At 46.3% G+C, this 18966-nt stretch overlaps 1 protein-coding gene across 3 annotated transcripts in view; it reads right to left on the bottom strand.

Annotated features, from left to right (window-relative positions):
• Positions 1–8068, bottom strand: part of PLEKHH1 (pleckstrin homology, MyTH4 and FERM domain containing H1) — a 49953-nt gene extending 41885 nt beyond the window's left edge. For 2 of the 3 annotated variants that reach the window (XM_074909743.1, XM_074909742.1), the window contains exons 1-2: positions 7964–8068; positions 2520–2700 (exon numbers count right to left, since the gene is read on the bottom strand). In XM_074909743.1, coding sequence (XP_074765844.1) covers positions 2520–2681 — 162 coding nt within the window. In that variant the 5' untranslated portion in view covers positions 2682–2700; positions 7964–8068. Of the gene's footprint in view, positions 1–2519; positions 2701–7963 lie in introns of those variants that run through there. The other variant, XM_074909741.1, reaches the window with a different exon arrangement.
• Between the last annotated feature and the right edge of the window lie 10898 nt (positions 8069–18966).

Raw genomic sequence — 18966 nt, 5'->3', positions numbered from 1 at the left:
CTACCAGTGCCAGGCATGAATGGCTGGGGTTCTTTTGTGGGTTAAAATAGTAAAATCTGCCTTAAAATCATAAGATTGGTTATAAAGACTAATTTAAAATGTGGGACATCAGTTTTCCAAGCCTTTTAATCAGTAGCTTCCAGACTCCTAAGACAACCTAGCTGGTGAGCAAGTATCACACCATTAACATTGTTCTTCGCTTTCACTTGCAAAGCCATTTTGGTTTTGTTTTTTTGTTTTTGTTTTTTTACATTTTCCTGTTGCTGCAAACCGTATCAGAGGATCTCAGGGGCAACGGTCATCACAGGCTGGCCACACAGCTTCGAACTGTGCCCACTTCACATTTTTCAAGATCTTCTGCCTAACCCCCCCTCCACCAAGCCTTTTTGAAAATGAAGTACTCTTTAAAGTAAGTCTGAATCTCACAGATAGAACTGTAAGAAAAGAAATTTAAAAATCACAGTTGCTACAAAATCTATGATAAAAATCTCTGAAGCTGGCATCACTATGCACAAAGCATGTGCCTCCTTCACTTCTGCATCATCATCCACCTGTGGGGGAGAAGGGTGGACAGGAGCCTGTTGCTGTGACTCCTGGGAAGCCCTGTGGCAACTGAGGAGGAGGGAAGGAGGGTCTCTGAGCAAGCTGTTGCAGAGCAGCCAGGAACCCGAGGCTCAGAACACTTCCAACAGCAGTGCTCAGCATGAGCATGGGGTGCTGAGCACCTGCTCTGGTGTCTCAAGTCCACCTATGTCAGGAGAGCCTGCCAGAGCTGCCCCACAGTCCCTGAGGCTCTCCCCTTCCCACATGACATTCAGAGAGGGGAACCACAGACCTGCTGCCTCTCTGACCCTTCAAGTAAGCCTACAACAGCACTGTACAAGTAGTTACAAAGTAACCTGATCACTGAACCAAGCTGCTCCTTAATCTTAACAAAGGGAACATCTCATTGACTGAAAGGCTGGATTAATGGCACTCAGGCCCCTTCCTTGAGGAGCCCCCTGAAGCAGATGAAGCTTCTCTGCCATGGCCCACAAACCTCCCCAGCAGGATAATTAAAACATCTCTGACAAGCCTGTTCTCCAGAAAGAAAGTCTGATAGGTGGGTTTCTTTGTTTTGCATGGGGTCAGTCAGGGAATTTCTCAAAGCAGAAACTAATTAATCACAAGGACCCAGATCCCGTAATGCAGCAGAGTACTGCACATGAGTACTGGTTGTCTTTACCAGACCTGTGCCACGTCTCTACATGACTTATTTTAACGTGCCTTTTTCTAAGTAGACTTTACAGCTACTTTCAATATTTTCCAAGGTAAGTAATCACTAAGGTCCATCTCAGAAGCTACCTTGGAAAGATGAAAAAGGTGCTTAGAACTGCATAATTTCTTAAAAATGAAAGGTGGAAATGAATGCCTCATGCACTACACAGCATTAGTGGAAACACAAATACAGTGAAAGCAAGGATGAGAATTGCTTCACTCTGAAGTAGATGTCATTTGGATGTTTTCACATCCAAAACCAACAAACAAGAATATACACATAAAAGTTACATAATTCAAAATGGAGCAAAAGTGAGTTTAGAACATATCTGTCATCAGGTACAGCTTAAAAGCATTTGGAGGAAACTACAGTCAGTTGTAAAGATTTCAGCTTCATTAGCAAACTATGACTGAAAGAAACTGTTCTCGCTTTCCAATAGTAACTGAATATCTGAGCAATCTTGGACTGGACTGTGGTAATGCAAGTCACATTTTGTAACAAAGAAGGAAACCCACAGCAACCTATAAACTTGGATTTTATGCAAATTAAGTTTGTGAAAAAGCTTTGATTCAAATTGAAAAATAACTCAATTTAAGGTAAAGAAAAAACACCAGAAATCCACAGCATGATGGAAATAAAAAAACCCAAACCCCTCAAATCTTTGTCCGTCCTCTACCCTAGGATGCAAACAAGTTCACTTAATGCACTTGAAAGAGATTAGATGTCTCTAAAACCACAGATGTCATGCAAGTTTCTAAAACCCACATCTTAAAAGTATCTTGGTGCTGTTCTGCAGTATTCCCAGAACCTTTTGACTGGATATGCAGTGTTATTCTAACTACGGCAGTACATGTACCCCTGTCCAGTCTTCTAACATCACAGCATAACTTGCACTCCCATAAACCTTTCTATTGCCAGCCAAGTCCTGATCCTGCTGTTCTTATCAAAAATCTTTCCTCTGCAGCTGCTTCGGTCACTTTAGACATCCAGAATCTTTCTGGTAGTGTTTTCCAGCAGAGTCCAAATACCTGGTGATTTTCCTGTAAAGAAGGCCAAACTCTTATTTTCACTAATGTCACTTTACACCACTGACAAGCACATCTCTATCGCATGTGTTAAGCAGCGTGCAATGACATACTGTAATCAAGGAAGAGATCCTTTCTGCAAGTAACAGTTTCATTGGATAGCTCAGCATTTCGGGATTTTTTTTGCTTTCATGACATAACTCAGTGCAGAGTAGAAGAAGCCATCACTGCCTCACCTTCTCAGCTAACAGCTCTCGGATCTTGCTTGCCTGCAAGCGGAATTTGAAGAGCTGGGACTCCAATGCAAGGCATCGCTTTTGCCAGTCCATACAACTGCCATTCTCTACTGTGAGTTCTGCCATTGTGAAGTTAAACATCCATTTGGGATGGGATGTCATCTAAGGTGCTCTAAAAATCCTAAAGAAGAGAATGGAAAAAAAATATGCAATTTTAGACAGGCAAACTTTTCACCCTTTGTGCCTAGTTTTCCCTGGCCCATCTTACAGGGCTGGTAACAAAGGCCATTTCTTCTGCAAGCAGAAGACAAAATGGTACTACCCCAAGTTATTGATACTGCCCTCTGCCAGAGGTCACTTTTAATGGATAACAGATAAATATTCAAATAAACTTTTACCTTTAGAGCAAGTAAATAATTTACTAGTGCATCATACCGTATATTCCACAAGCAGCCTTACTGTCATCCTTACAGCCTTGCTCAGCATCTACCTATAGACTAGGCGTATTTTTACTCCTGCCTCCTTTGTACCAGTATGTCTGTAAACTCTCAAGTCTCTAAAACCTCTCAAATGTAATGGAAGTCACACACCCATTATTAATTTGGGGCACCAGTGCCTTATTCTCTCATACAAACTGTGTTAAGAGGATGCAATGTATGAAGCAACCGTGTTCCCAGTCCCTAATTGCTTGATATAGTCTCTCCACAACAAGAGTAGAAAAGCAGCTGTACCACAGTATCTAAACAATGTCTCTTGTTAAAACACAAAGAGATCCCAGCCAGGAATAAACCAGGGCTGAAGACAAAACATGCAGGTCTACTGAAGTCCTTGTAGATATCAAGAGATACACACAACTCCACAAAGTGGAAAAAGCTCTGGTTTTTGAAGGTATATTTCTTACTCAGTAACTGTTTAGACATTTCAGATATTTTGTGCTCATCGTAAAAGATACGGAAAATGTAAGTAATAAGTGTCCTTAACCAAATTCTGGCATTTGTGAATGCTCACAAAAAGGTTTCTACTATCAACCCAGTGTGTGCAGTCCAGCAGCCAGCTGTATTACCCTACAATAACAATTTTTTACAATGCCAGAACAATTATTAGTTCATCAGCTTCATCAAAACACTGAAATCCACACATTAAAGGAACTTCTCACCTGCTCACAGGCAAACTTGGTGCTTTCCTGAACTGGGACCAAAGTAACATATCAAGACTTGGGAGAGAGCAGTGAAGTCACTCAGCCTCACTGCCCTTACATCTGCCTTTGCAGGGTGGGAAAGCTTAAGATATCCCTCTAGTTGTACCAACTTGCCAGGACAGCTGGCTCATATTTTGCACATAAGAGACCTGAGATTCATGTTACCTTAAGTATACATAATAGCATGAATATACATAACACAAACCCCTCTATCCAGCTATATCCCTGCTGTGCTGAGTTAAGTAAAACACATTTTATACTCTTTAGCTACAAACATGACCTGTGGGTTATTTTATATACAGGTTGCTTTGCTCAGTAATAGAAAGTTTTCCAGGCAGCAGGAAAAGTTGCCTGCCTTTCCAGTAAAATGCAAAATACTATTCCAGGTCAGAAGGTAGGTTAAAGGAAAACAAAGAAAAGGCACACTCATGTCCTGTACTGCACCACCGAAAACACTCTCTGATAAGACGACCAGTATTGTACAAGCAGCAGACCTACAGCTTTACAGAAATACAGAGGCCATCCTTTTCCACGGCACAGTCCAACAGATCAATCTAATTAATCTCTAGCCCCAGCTCCTTGTCAGGCACTGAACCAGGTTACCTTTGGCATACTTCACAACATTGTAGGGTTTCCCTCTAAGGTAGTGCTATCAGTCTTTCTTAAGCCGAGAGAGTGCACTAAGTCATGGAAGGATCCTACAACACAATTAAGTTTGTTGACAGCTAACGCTGTTCTGGACACAGTAATTCAGCTCTCAGATGACATTCTGTTCTCTTTCATACAGGTATAAAGAGATTTTAGTCTTTATTCATGAGTTTAAGCCCAAAGAGGACATACAAATGAATGGGATAAACTCTAGTGGAACAAAGTAAAATTAATCTGATTTACCACACAGCTTATGCCAGAGCAAGAGTAACTTCCTCATACTGTCCATAACTACTGGTTGAACTAAAATACCCCATTTTCAATAGGAAGTCTAAGACTGGGATAGATGTCCTGAACTATTAAGTATGGTTCCTTCTCACTGTAGACAACTGCATCAAATAATCTCTTTCATAAATGAACACAGCCCTACCCTAGAACTGTGCAGGCAGTTTTGCTCCCACTATTCCTGTTGTTCTAGAACCTCACCCATCTAACGAGCTGCCTTCTAATTACTAGCATAAATATAATCATAACCAGCTTGTATCTGTCCATTCTTGTAGATTATTGCCTTTTAGCTTAGCTAATATTTTCCCTCCCTCCTATTTACCCCTTGGGATATTTATAGATGTCAAAAGCTTCTCCTTAAAGACCTCATTCTGCAAGGGTTAAGATAAGGGGCTCTTAGACTCATCAGAAAAGCTCACCACTTGCCCTTTGCACCTGTTCCAGCTTCAGTGGACATCATATAAAATAACTGGATTTCCATCTTTCTCACTCCCCTTCACACACACAGGTAACCACAACAGCATCTGAAAAGCAGCATGCAGCTTCTCCAAAGCCTTGTGTAAAGGCATTCAGTACTTTCCACTCTCCCAGGGAATACCTCACCTGATTGCATTTGCCTTTTTTACAACCACATTACACTGGTGGTCAACATTCACAGACAAGCCAACACAACTGGAGCAGAGGCATCTCAGCTGGCTCTGGCTTTGCAGGGGACCCATTACAATGATACTGGGACAGATTAATAAAGCACAGCTCTGTGCCAGGTCTCCACAAGATCAAGGATCTCTGTACTACAGAGCATTGCAAACTTTAACAGGTCCATGGTTACACTGCAATTGATTAGCATATCCAGATCTTCTCCTCCTCTGCTCTTTTTAAATAGTGCTCTCACAGGTCTTGTGCCCACTTTATTACTACTTCTAATGTGTGATATTACTTTGGGTCGTTAGAGTTTATCCTACCCTTACCCTTATCCCTGGGTCAGTCAACTCTTCCAGTAAAACACCTGCCTTCTAACAGCCCCCCTTTCAGCACAGTGTTATCACATTCTCTTTTGTCATTTCTTTGTCTGTGTTATGATTCTTCTATTAATCCCCATCTCCTCCACTTAAACTAATAACCTCTCCATGTGTCATCATATCAAATGATTTCTGAAGGACAGAGCTCAGAATTACAGCTTTTCCTCTCTAGCAAAAACCTTACCCTTTTTCAGAGAAAGATTTTGTATCACAATGTCTCACATTTACCCCTACATTACAACTTTCTTTACAACTTCAAATTTATTCTGAATTCTCATTTACTGTTAAATACATCATTCCATCTCTCCCATTCTCCTGAACGTAAGCAGTTCATCTGTACTTTATGAATTACAATATCAATTTTGCCAGACAGACTTTCAATCCTTGCTACTGGACCTGCCATTTCACATGCCTTTTTTTGCAATTCTTAACCATCTTAATCCACTAAATTCTTTGATTCCTCCTCTCCCTCACATATTGGTCTTTTCCATATCAGATAAAAAAAAGTATATGGTTATATAAACCATATTTATATGGTTATATAAACCTGGTTCTTTTTTTCCCTTTGGCATATAAAGAAGTTAGGAATCAGACACTTTCAGGTGTAGTATTCTCACTTTAGAAACTCGAAAAATAGGAAGCAGCCCCTTTATTCAAACAAGCTGAGATTTTCAAAACTTCATTCTTAAATGCACACAGACACTTCTTAAAGAGTGGCTTGATTTTCAGTGTTACATATCAAACTTCTGATGAAGATAACAGGAACTACAGAGTTCTTAGAACTTATTGGGGGCAAAATGACAGAATCAACTGCTAAATGCAGACATGAGACTTCTAGTTTTGACTATATCTGTAAGTTTTGATCAACATTGAGACAGATCAGACACTAAATGCTATATCCAAACTAAATATGAATATATTTACTTGGTGTCCATATCCAGTTTCAATTCTGATGAAGCTAAAATTAATACCAGAATGTCACAGTGTGGGTTTTTTTTGTTTTACATCAGAATCAGCTGATGTCCCACGTATTGGTGGATCCAGACTACAATTCAAAACACTTTAGAGACTTTGTGTATCTCCACCTGGAAAGCCTTCTGAGAATAAAAAGCTATTAAACACAAAGACTTTTAGGCGCAGATACAAATGCAAATAAAGCGTTTGCAGCTTTGTTCATTTAGTGCAAACAAAGTTGACAAGTGAACCAGTATTTCCGTGTTTCCAATGCGAGTGTCTCCTCAGCTCGGGAATCCATTTACCCAGGCTGTTAGACGGGATTCAGTCAGCACAGGAGTGCAGTTCTTAGCACCTGCCAGTAAAATGCACCAGACCCTGCCTGAGTGCCAGAGCTGAATACTGGTCTAACTTCCAGCTACCATCTGACTACAAAAGGAATCAGTAGAAATGTGATAAATGTAACACATGAAGGGAGTGAGATTTCCTCCCACATCTCTGCATCAACACCCAGAGGGCCAGCAGTATGGGCGATGATCAAAACTCAGTGTGAAAGCCCATACTATTAATCAAGTCCCTGCCGCCAGTCACCTCATTTTCCACTTCATAACCAGTTGCACCCCCCAGATTTTTAACCCTGAGGCCATCGGAATTGTTCAGACACACGGTCATTTCCCATTCACAAATGCCGCCTGGGATGTGCGGAGCACGGGGAAAAAAATAACGTGACAAGCTGTGGGAAGGGCAAGGCTTGGCGAGAGCCACGGGGTAAAAAAAAAAATAAAAATAAAACCAAACCAAAACAACAACAAAACAAACAAACAAACAAACAAACAAACAAACAAAAAAAAAAAAAAAAAAAACCAAACCTCTACATCAGTGCAGGTGGCCTGAATAGTAGAAGTGCCAGAAGGCAGGAAGAGGGCTCCCGGTTTTGCCATTTTGCTCCCAGAGGTCTTGCCCCGCACACCCAGACGTCCCAGACAGACAAGGGGAGAGCGCAGCACTGATTCACATTTACTCTTGGGCTGCATTTCCCCCTCCTGCGGCCGTTCCTCCCCCCACCTCCTCCACGCAGCTTCAGGGACCAAAGTCCCAGACCCGAAGGCAAACCTGTTTATTTTAAGCAGCGAGCCCCAACTGTCAGAGCTGACACCCCACCAGCCCCAGCACGCTCCCGGCAGTCCCCTCACCGCCACCCCGAAGAAAGAAAAGAGGGGGCAGAAAGGCTACGATAGCCCACCCCAGTCCTCCGAAGCCCCCAACCGCCCTCTCCCCACCCGAGACAGCTCCCCGGGGCAGCAGGAGGGGGCCCGGGCCGCCTCCCCGCCCGCGCTCACCTTGGCGGAGCGGGGCGGCGTCAGGCGCGGCCGGTGGCTCCTGGCCCCGCGCAGCGCGGCGGCGCCGGCCCTCGGGGCGGGCGGGCAGGCAGGTGCCCGGCGCGGCTCCCCTCCCATTCAGAACTTTCCCATTCTCTCTCCGTTTCCCTTCGAGCGGGAGCGCCCGGCTCGGATATCAGAGCCAGCCCTCCCGAGCAGCGCAGGAACTGACATCACCCGCCCCGGGCTTTTAACCCCTCCTGGGGCTCGGCGGCGGGGCAGGTGGGGCGGGCAGCGCTCTGCCCCGGGTGCCGGGGCGGCCGGGGAGGAGGGAGCGGAGCCGCCGCCGCCGCCGCCGCGCTCTGCTCCTGGCGAGGCCGTCCCCCTCCCCGCCCCTCTGCACCCCCAGGGGCGCCCGCTGCGGCCGGGGATGCGGAGGACGGGCCGGTGCTGACAGGGCATCCCGCGCCGGGCTCCCTGCGGCCGCCCGCGGCGCCTGCCCGCCCCCCCTCAGGCGAGAGCGCTCCCCCTGCCCCTGCGCCCGGCAGCCATCTTGTTCTGCCAAGCGCCTTCGGGCAAAAGCCGAACGGCGCTGGAGACCGCCCCGGGCAGAGCTCCTGGCGACTGCAGGCTTCTTCCGCGGGCCTGCCAGACGGGCAAGCACCTTGGGGTCGGGCCTTGTCTCCTGAGATCCCCCCTTGCAGTCATCGGGAGAAGCCTTCAGAGCTGACGTTCCCAAAGCATCCCCAGCCCTGAGGCGCAGCGGTGTTTCCAGTGGAGCAGCCAGGCGAGGAGCTGGCACCCGCAGCGCCCGGCTGCCCTCACCTCCCACCGCAGCCCTGAGCGGCCGGTGGAGCACCCCGGCTCCAACTGGAGCACCCTTCTCTGGTTGTAGGCAGCCCTGGAGCGTGGGGTTGGTGCTAAGATAGAGATGAAAACCACGCTGGTGTAATGATGGCTCTCCTGACCAGAGGACACCAGCCTACAGTACCTGGGTACCTGGGCCATCTCTCACACAAAGTGGCTCAAGCAAACAGGTGTGGGGGCTTCAAGCATTTCTAATGACAGCTGCCAGCACACAAAATGTTTTGTTCAAGCGATAGGACCACTGCTTACTGAGCTACCTCACATGCAGCAATCCCTTTTATGAGTATATATGGACTTGCATTAATATGTATTATGTGTATTACTCAAACAGAGCTGCTGAGGAAGGCTGGCTGCTGAGAGCGAGCCTGTGCCCACAGCTGCATGCTGCCCGCTGTCACAGGCCAGTCCTCACCACCCCAGGCTGGCCAAGCCCTCTCACCACATACTGGGCAGGCCAGGGCATGTGGGAGTGGAAGGGACTGGTGACAGGTGGGGGCTGCAGGACCAGACCCCCCTCCAGGGACAGGCAGGGCTGCAGGACCGAACGCCCCCAGGGCCTTGGGCCATAGACCCATGTGTTTCAAAGTAAAACATCATTCATTCTGGTTCAGGTTTAGCAACTACTTGTTACTTACTACATCATCAGGCACATTACTTCCATCAAGAGACTTTAAAAGTGAGGCTCTCCTCAGTGGGGATGATGACAGTCACGCTGACACCTTTGGCCAGTTTGCATGTGCCTTTCACGTGGCCTGCTTTGTTGCCATGAAAGGTGATCTCAGCTCCTCGAGAAAGTGAGTGTAGCTTGTTGAGAAAGGGCTGCACCAAAAAGGTCATGTCTTGAATGATTATGAGAGATCCATGAATGCTCTGAATCTGTTCTTTGGCTCTGCTTGAGACTACCCATGCAAAATAGGACATTTGAAATATACAGGCTTGCAACAGTCTGTGGAAGAAGCAGGCAGGAGAACTGAACAAAATTATCTCCTAGTACTGTAAGCAACACTATCCACTAGGCATGGTTACACAATACCTTAAGTGTGGTTATCTGGTTCACAGAGATTGCCTGGTCCGTGATCTGCTGTTTATTAAACTTTTGTTGTAAACTCTTTCCTCACATTGATAGTGTGCTTTCACTGGTGTCTCAGCAGAGAAACAATGGGTAGCAAATCACTTCCTATGCACAAATAAAAAGACTGATGTGATTGATTGGTTAAGGTATAGAAATATAACTAAAAACATACGGTCAAGATTTGGACACTGGAGTGACTAAAGGCAGACTGAAATCTATACCTCATTATCCAAATAAGTAGTCAGATTTCCAAAAACTCTGTGGACCTTGCTGTTCCCTAAAGATTGTTTCACTTTAGATTTCTCATCTGTTTCCAGTTTCACGGAAATTTGGCTGACTGAAGCTGCCTGTTCCTTTATAGCTAAAAGACAATGCATGCATTACGGAGCTGGTTCAGGCAGAGAGCAGGATAGCACCATGCAGAGATGGACAGAAAGCCAAGTGGAGACAGGCAAAGAACTGAAAAGAAACAGGCATCTGGTGAGGAGCTCTCCTGTTTGACCAGCCGAGCAGAGACAGGCAGGAATACAGACAGAGGTGGAGCTGACTGTTGGGACAGTGTCACCCAAAGAGATTTCTCCAGGAATTCCCAGTGGAAGGGACTCCAGTTGCCTACAGTCTGTACGTTGTGTGTGAGCCTATATTAATCGTTACTCCCAGTGATCAAGGAATTATAATAAATAACCAGAACCAACATGATTTTTGGCTCCCTATAGGTATTTCAGAGGGCAAAATGTAGCTTCATGCTTTATGGAGTCCCCTCCTGAACTGAGGCTAGCCAAAGACAAAATGGGAAAAGGAGCTATTCTCTTTATGTTCCCCATCCTATTCCTGACTCCTTTCAGCCACAGCATGCAACCACAGTTTTTGTTAAACTGAATCTTATGAGGTACTTTTATTCTTCCTCTAAAGGCACTGGTCAAGTTCTCTCATTTGCACCAGCAAAGCCAACAGGCTTGTATCACTAACTGAAATGTCAGTCTGGCCTCGTGCTTTTCCCAGGCAATGAAGCTTGACTGCCAGGACATTCCTCAGCCACTGAACTTTATACAAAGTACCTCCCCAAGAATTGCCTGCACACACCTTGCTTTAACCCCTGGAGGCCCAGAACCACATCAGCACTCACACAGCTATGTGCTGCCATTTCTTTAATGGAATTATGCTACAAAGTTGTGTCTCCTCCTGCCTTCTGTCGCTTCTGTTGAATTATTTAACAAAATTATAATTTTAAAAAAATTTAATTAAAAATGTGGCTTCCATTAAATAACGCAAATAGAAAAATAGTTTTGACTTCAGAGGGAGAAGGTTGTAAGAACAGCCAGTAGTATCTCACAGTTCCCAAGTGATTTCCCTTGGCAGTTATCTTTAATATGTCTGCTCAAGCACTCTTATGTCAGGTCTTTACAATTTGCAGACAAATCATTCAGCGAAAATAAAATTTACTATAAACAGTGAATATCTGATCAACAAAACAAACTCTCTGGCAGATCCAAGAGAACTATCTTGGCACTGTTAGACTACCGTTATCACAACACAAGCACAGGCTGCTTTGTTAAGAGCACCATACCCAAGATATCTAAATAGAAGGACAAAAAGATAAATGAGAACAAAGTGCCAGAAGATGAAAGCAGAGGAAAATCTTTCTCTAGTAAGCAAAGTTGTTATAGTTCTGCAGGTGGGAGAGAGCATTATGTTCCAGAAACAGTGTTGCTGAAAACTTACCAAAGGGGCAAGGACACCAGCCAGACAGACGGAGTCCATGTGTCAGAGCCCCACTGAAGGCTCAATCCTATGTGGGAAAAAACTTGCACAAAACCAAGACAGTACCTTGAAACACCTGTTTGAGGTACTTGTCTCGCTCCACAGGGAACTTAGGCTTCATATTGTAATTCTCTAAATTCCACCTATGTTAGAGGCTTAAAGATGTTGAAAATGGCATTTGTGCCTAGTTCTCTTACTCTATCTCCTGGCCTTGCAGCATGCCAACAGACACAACACAGACCTGCAAACCCCTGCCTTGCTTCTCTTCTAATCAGTAATGACAAGTTCATGCAGCAGAAAATAAGAGACTGGCAGCTGTGGATCACCTCACTGCATAAACTAGTTGCTTGTGGGAGGACCCAGTGGGAGGGCCAGGAAACTGTTGCCCTCCAGAACTTTGTCAGCTGGCTTTGACCATGTTATGGCCATCGCGTCACACTTCACACACAGGACATAAAGACACTGATGTGTACTATTCAAGCCAAAACTTGAGTGAGAGCATATGTTTTGTATATAAAATCCTGAATGGCACAGAGCAAAACAATGGAGAATTCCCATTTTCCTTAGGGAGTCATCCCAGGGTAACTCCAGGTTATTCACAGTATTAATAGCTCACGCCTTGTTTCATCTCTGGATTTCTCCAATTTCAGCTCCAGGTACCAGATTGCATGAGGTTTTTTTCTGCTAGATTAAGAAGCCATCAACTATCATTAGTCTGTGACAAAAAACTTAACTTTCTCTTCTCTAAAATACATGGATTTAACATCAGAATAATTAACATTTCTAGTGCTTTTATGCTCACAGGTTTATCTAGGTCATAGGTTAAACAATGGGAGCTTAAAAAGTAAATTTGGGGTTGTTATCAGCTTGCTTGTGCACGCGCCTGTTAAGCTCCTGTTCCATAGGGGAAAAGAAAGGATGGCATGTGGGAGTCTTCAGGCTGAGGAGAAGGAAAACAGTCCTTGCAAGTGTATTTGTTTTGTGTGGTCTTTCTGTGTCTGGCATTGGCTGGTATGCAGCCCATAAGGTTCCTACATAGCACAGCACACTTGGAATCTTTTTTCTGAGTTCACAGGCTACACCAGTAACTGCTGTGCATGCAGTGCCATACCTGGTGTGTCTCACAGGTAAACTGTATCCAGCCCAGATGCTGCAACTATGCAGACAGAGCTGGCTCAACAGCACTTGCAAAACGGAACGTTGCCGCCCTAAGGATGAGGGGCTTGGCTGCTCCTGCTAAGGAAAAGGAGGCATAGAAAGAGGCGGGGTAGAGCTGGGAGTAGGTGCTGGAAGGAATCAGGGAGAGCCCTGGAGAGTTGGACCTGCTGGTCCTGCAGCCCCAGTGACATGAGGGAAGGCCACAGTTCTGCTGCTCCAAGGAAGAGTCCATATCCCTTCATCCCTTCTTGAATGGTGGCAGCAGGTCTGGCCCCCCAGGAGCATAGCTCAGGTGAAGTAGGCAGCAGCCTATGGTCATTTTGCTTCCCCAGGTTCCTGTGAAGTGCCAGGCAAATACCTATTTACAGAGCTGGTTCTGGAAACATGGTGCAAAAAGCTGCACCACGGCAAGAGACCCAAACCATGTGGGGAGCAGGGGACAGATTCTAGATTACTGGTTTGAATTCAAGCCAAGTAACAGTAATAAAACCTGGTACCCTCTGGTAAGGAGCAGCAATGATTGCTGTATGGACAGACTGGTCATCTCAGCCCAGCTCTTAAACATCAGCTTCCTGAGGGACATGTTTACTGGGAGTGAGCACTGAGGAGGCAATTAGTGTGTGCTGCAGGTCACCAGAGAAGCTCCACAGTCTAGCATAGCATAGACCTCTATCATTGTTATTGCTGATTACAGTTCTGCATCCACCCATTACTGCAAACAGCTTTTTAGCAAAGATATTAAGACCACAAGGGATCACGGGGAGTGAACTCATGTTCAATCCCCACTAAAGCTGTGAAAAGGGTTGTTGGATGGGAGAGGTTTGGGTAGGCCAGGAAAAGGGCTCGTCCTTGTCCCTGCTGTACCCCCTATGGCAGAGCTGGGGGAAAACTCCATTTCCAGAATTGTTAAATTAATACCTTCAGTAAAGTAGGTCCCAGCTTGCTCTCTGTTTGCGTGCTGATCAGAGAACTTCAGCATGGGCACCTGGGGCAGCTCTGTGGTCAGAGCAAGGAGAGGCAGCACATAACGCCATCCTTGGATGGAGGATCCCTGCCTCTCCACAGTGGGTAGGGTGGCCTGTACTGGCTGGGAGTGGGGAAGAGAAGACACCACTAAGAGATGGGGCTAGTCTGTGGGAAGGGTTTTGGCTGCCTTCCCAGCCTTGCACTGAAGTCATGCCTACAGCTGCCAGATGTCAGGATGGGGTGTGGAGAGGAACACAGATCCCTGCCGTAGGACTCCTACTCGCAGAGCCTCCATTGCTGGAACCAGTGGGCAGGCTGTCCTCCATGGGAGTGCAGAAGGGAGGCTGCATTAGCTGGAGAGGTTTTTGGCTCCTTTCCTGGTCTCACACCGGAGCCAGGCACACAGCTCCCAGATGTCTGTGATCTGTGCTCTGGGATCTTTCAGGCTTCTCAAGGCGTTGCATAAAGGGAGGAACTATTTCACTCCTGCATGGGAGGTGGAAACATCAAGAGCCCCCATGGAGACCCCTCTGCCTGCTTCTCTCAGGAGAGGTCACCTGCAGGTGAGCAGCCTTGGAGAGGGCTCTGTCTCTGCAGGTGAGATCCCCAGACAAAGTACTCTGAGAGCAGCGGTTGCTGAGCTTCCTTGGCATGGCTCGGTTCCTGACAGTTTCCATGGTGATCCACAAAAACAGCAGAAAAGCACGGATCTCTTTTGGAAGACAAATAATAGAATGTGATGGTGCCTGTGGCTGGGGAGGCGGGGACAACCCCGCTTTTATACTGTTAACTGAGTTCTGGGGTCAGTCCTGGGGCTTCCTCCCGTCTCAAGTTGGCAAGGAAAGCATTGCTGTACCATTCCCAAAGGGCTAATAGCAGCTCAAAGCAGCAACTCCCGTTTGTAGGTGTTACAAGCTGCCATAAGCAGGTTCAAATGATATTGCAAATCGGTTTTAAAGGACAGCACTGGCAAATCATGTCAGCAGCCTGCCTAAGCAAGCAGTGTCTGATAGTGCTTTGATTGGATGGGGTTAGTGGGATGAGGAGCCCAGAACGTGTACCATGTGGCCCAGCATGCAAGCACACACACAGAGATGTGACACACAGAGAAAAAGTGCACACTGCCCTCTTTTCTGTCACATCTGAAAGCACATGGACAAAATCTAAAACCTTTCATCTTGGTCATGGAGGGAAACCAACCATGTGCAAGGAACAAATTCACATTCTTATCACCACAGTGTCGTGTCACCAAGACTTCACCCACTGCCCTGAAGGTCTCACCCTGCCCTCTTCTCTGTTACAAAAGCAAGAAACGTTATTCAGCACACTCTTCCCCATGGAGTTTGGAGGTGCCTGTCTGCCTGCTACCCACCCACCCCCTTGCACGCAGCAACAATTGCCAAGCAGCACAGCTGCCAGGGTGAAAGGACATGGAGGGAATGGGTGGGGGGGTGGCTTTTCTGATCTGCATCATTTTTGTGATGCAGTTTAAGATTTCCAGAAAATTCTGGAGGAGGGGAGGGATACAATTGATAAAGATAAGGTGGCTTTCAAACACAGCCAACAAGCATCTTAAAAAAGAAAACCTAATTGTGTGTGCCTCTGCCTCTGGGCAAAATGTTCTTGGCTCAGTTTCAAAGGTGCCGGGAAACTCAAGGGTTGGGTATCTCTGAAAATCAGTCTCTGGGTGTCTGCAACAGGGTGACCAGAAAATCGTGACAATTTTGGAAACGTCATCTTAAATGTTGTTGATTTTGTAATTTCCTATCAATGAACACTCCCTGGGAGGCTCAGAGATTGATCTAGAACCTGTCTTTCACACTATGCACTGCCTGAGGCAAGAACTCCTTGTAAGAAAGCTCTGTCACCTTGGATGTTTCAATGGCGCTTGAATTTCATTGCACTGACTGCTGCCACGAGAGAGACTCCGACCCATTTCCTCGTGCTGTGCTCCCTTGCCCTGACTCCTGTGAGCCTGCAAAGGAGCTTCTGAAGCTGGGGTGGCTGCCCAGCCTCTCCCTCTGTCAGTGATTGCCTCTCCTGCCCGAGGGCAGCCCTGTAACCTCAGTCCTGGTGTGAAGATGTACTGTGTCACCTTGTGCCCTCCGAATCCCACGCCGGATGCAGAACAGCACTAGGCGGACAGCTAATTAGAACAGCTCGAGCAGCTCCAACACAAAACTGAGTTAGAGCCTTCTGCAAAGGATGTCATGGGTAATTTAAAATTATTTGTTTAATTAGTGGTAACTGCACACAGTAGGAGGAGGTCTGAACTCAGCCTGCGAATGCTCGGTCGGCCGGGAAGTGCAGGTTCTCCAGCTATTCTGAGACTCTGGTCGAGGAGCAGGAGAAGGAGGGGGATTCGCACGGTGTCAGGATGGTGGTGAGAGTGGGTGAATGAAACTCTGGGCATCTTTTCTGGAGCAGAGGGAGGAGGAAGACAAGAAGTATGGGAGGTTCAGCTGGAGAGCCACTGAGGGGGTGAGCGGGTGCCCCAGTCCCCTCTGCATGGACAAACTTGAGCAGGCCCACCAGCCTGGCCGCAGCATCCTTCTCCCTGGGTGGCCACGGACAAAGCTGTCCCACCGGCAAGAGCTTCCTCGAGGTATTTAAGTTGGGGGTTTCCATTCGGCCGTTCCCTTCGGGGTTTTATTATAAAATGCACTGGTAATATTACACATCTATGTGCGCCTATCTATGCAATCATGTACCTGCCCATGCATATATACACACACATGTTATCTGTGTAACTGCAGGGTGCCTAATATGCTATAACCGTGTTACACAAAATCACAGCAGCATGAAAAACCCCGCAGACCCCCGGCGCCCCGCCGCCCCCCGCGCCGGGCTCTGGCGCCACCTGGCGGCGGGCGGCGGCACGGCGGGCGGGTCTCGCTGGGAGTTGGGTTCGAGGCTGGGATGGGTCGGGGAAACCCACCAAAACCGGGGCTCCGGAGAACGGACGATGCCCTTCTCTGGTTTAACTTGTCTGTGTGTACATTTGCCGACGGGAAGATGGTCTGTCTGTAGGGGCAGTAGGGTGCCGAGTCAGGCGGGGTGGTTGCCAGGCTCAGCCATGCGTACCTGTGCTCATAAAGCCCTCTGCCATTCTTCTAAAACATACCATCGCTAACTCACGCTCTTTTAAATTGGTTTTCAAATTCCTACAAGCATGAAAGATTTATCTGGTAATATTTTCGGAAAGATTTTGCAGCACAAAACTTTATGAAGGCTTCATTTTGTACAGGAAAGTTCCACCACACAACATTTAACTGCATGCCATGAAGCGTCCTCACAGGCCCTGCAACCTGAGCTGGCTTACAGAGGGAAAGACACGAGGTGAGCCCCTGTGCCCCCTCGGCATCGCCTTCAGACATTGGCTGAAACACTCGGTGACTCTCGCTTGTCTCTTTACAGTTTAGCAAGTCCTGTCTTACCAGGAAAACAAACTTCCCAGTGGGAAAGTCAGTCATTGCCCTCTGACATAAACACAACTGTGCCTCTGCACCATTTAGGCCCTCTGCTAATTGCAGCTAATAGAGATTTTTCTTCAGCTGAAATAAATAGAAGCCTTGAATCAGACAAATGTAAGCTCCACCCAGGCTGTCCCTAGGGAGCATCGTGGTGGTACAGCTCTGAGGAGTCAGAGGGGAGAGGGACTATGAATGGCCGTAGATTTGTTATGGGCTCTCTGTTGGAGGGGTGCTAAGACTCAGCCCCAAACCATGTCTCTAAGACACTGGAGGCACATGCTATCATATAACCCTGACTCAGGGGGCGCCTGGGCAATTACTCCTAAAAAGGAGATAAGCATGGGATTGTTTTACCAGACAAGCACATGGGACTGTGCAGGGGAGTAGGAAAAAGTGTTTCCAGGGCAGTGGTTGCATACCTTAGCTGTGTTCAGTTCAGGCACTAGTTCAAAGAACCAGCTTTCTCTTTAGTGCAAATCCACTAAGCACCTTAAAACATTTTCTAATTTTTGTTAAAGCTGGACCCACTCCCACCCTTACCATAGGTCAAAATTCAAGCCTGATGTTTCTGTACATGTCATCGGTCGCTCGGCCTTGATTTTTTTTCAGAAGGACAAATTAACATTAGAGTCATTACCATTTATGTTTGCCCAAAGATTATTTCACTTCTCAGAAGACATCACAGAAATCAAAAGCCTTATATTAAACCTTTCATAAATTAAGAACTTTGACAAAATATTCTTCTGCTAGATCAAAATTATAATGTGATTCTTCTAATGAGCATAAGTAATGCCACCATTAGCTTAAGAAAGGGTTGCTTTTGTTTTTAAATCTAGGGGAGCTTTTGAGCCTGTACTGCTAGCTTTATATTCCCTCTGCAAAGCACTCTGCAGCCATACAGAAATGCAGAATACTGATTCCAGATTTCTATAGTCTTGTCTGAAATCAGTGCCCACGGTTTACTATCTGGGCTTAGATTGACTAGATTTATATTTAAGGTAAGCCTGCTGTCATAAAAAATACTCTGTGAATTGTAGGCATGTAGGCATTAAAAGAGAGAAGATTCAGGACATCTTCCACCAATTTTTCTGCAAAGGATCAGGCAAAATCGCCCTGCTTACAAGAGGTTATGCTCACATGGGATTGTGACTGGGTCTTCCAACCTCTGCAGAAGAGACAGTAGGTTTTGGATAGCAGCAGCTGTGTCACTCCTGCAAGCTCATATTCATTCTTCCCAGAGACCAGGATCTCTGGGAACTGCCCTGAATTTCCAGTAGTTGTTTACTCCATTATCACAAAATCGATCGCAGATGGTGCTTTTGACGCTGGCAGGTTGGAAAAAAATAATCTCTTGTCTTATATCCTGAGCACATTTGATCTGGACTGACTGGGTGGAATCATGACAGCCCATCATCTTGTCATTGGTACAGAAACACTTTCCTGACTGCAGTTAACGTTTGGGCAAGGATGAACATTCTCCTTTAAATAGCAAACTTCAGCCTTAAATAGTTACACTTTGCCCTTGCTGTTTGGCTCTGTAGCATACCAAAGACTTAGCTCTTAGCAACATGAAATCCCATCCTAATTAGCTTCTGTTTAACAATACCACTTTGTACCACTCTCAGAATGCCAAGCTCCTTCTATTCTGGGGCTACAGAGGAGGGGAACATTTCATATCAAGCCCAATGCAGTTCAAGACTCTTTCTGTGAAATGTGATTTTTTTTTT

Source organism: Athene noctua, chromosome 6 (genome assembly GCF_965140245.1).
Source record: "Athene noctua chromosome 6, bAthNoc1.hap1.1, whole genome shotgun sequence".
In the NCBI taxonomy this organism is placed as follows: domain Eukaryota; kingdom Metazoa; phylum Chordata; class Aves; order Strigiformes; family Strigidae; genus Athene; species Athene noctua.
The sequence above is the reverse complement of the archived record's forward strand: the minus strand, read 5'-3'. Positions and strand labels throughout refer to the sequence as shown.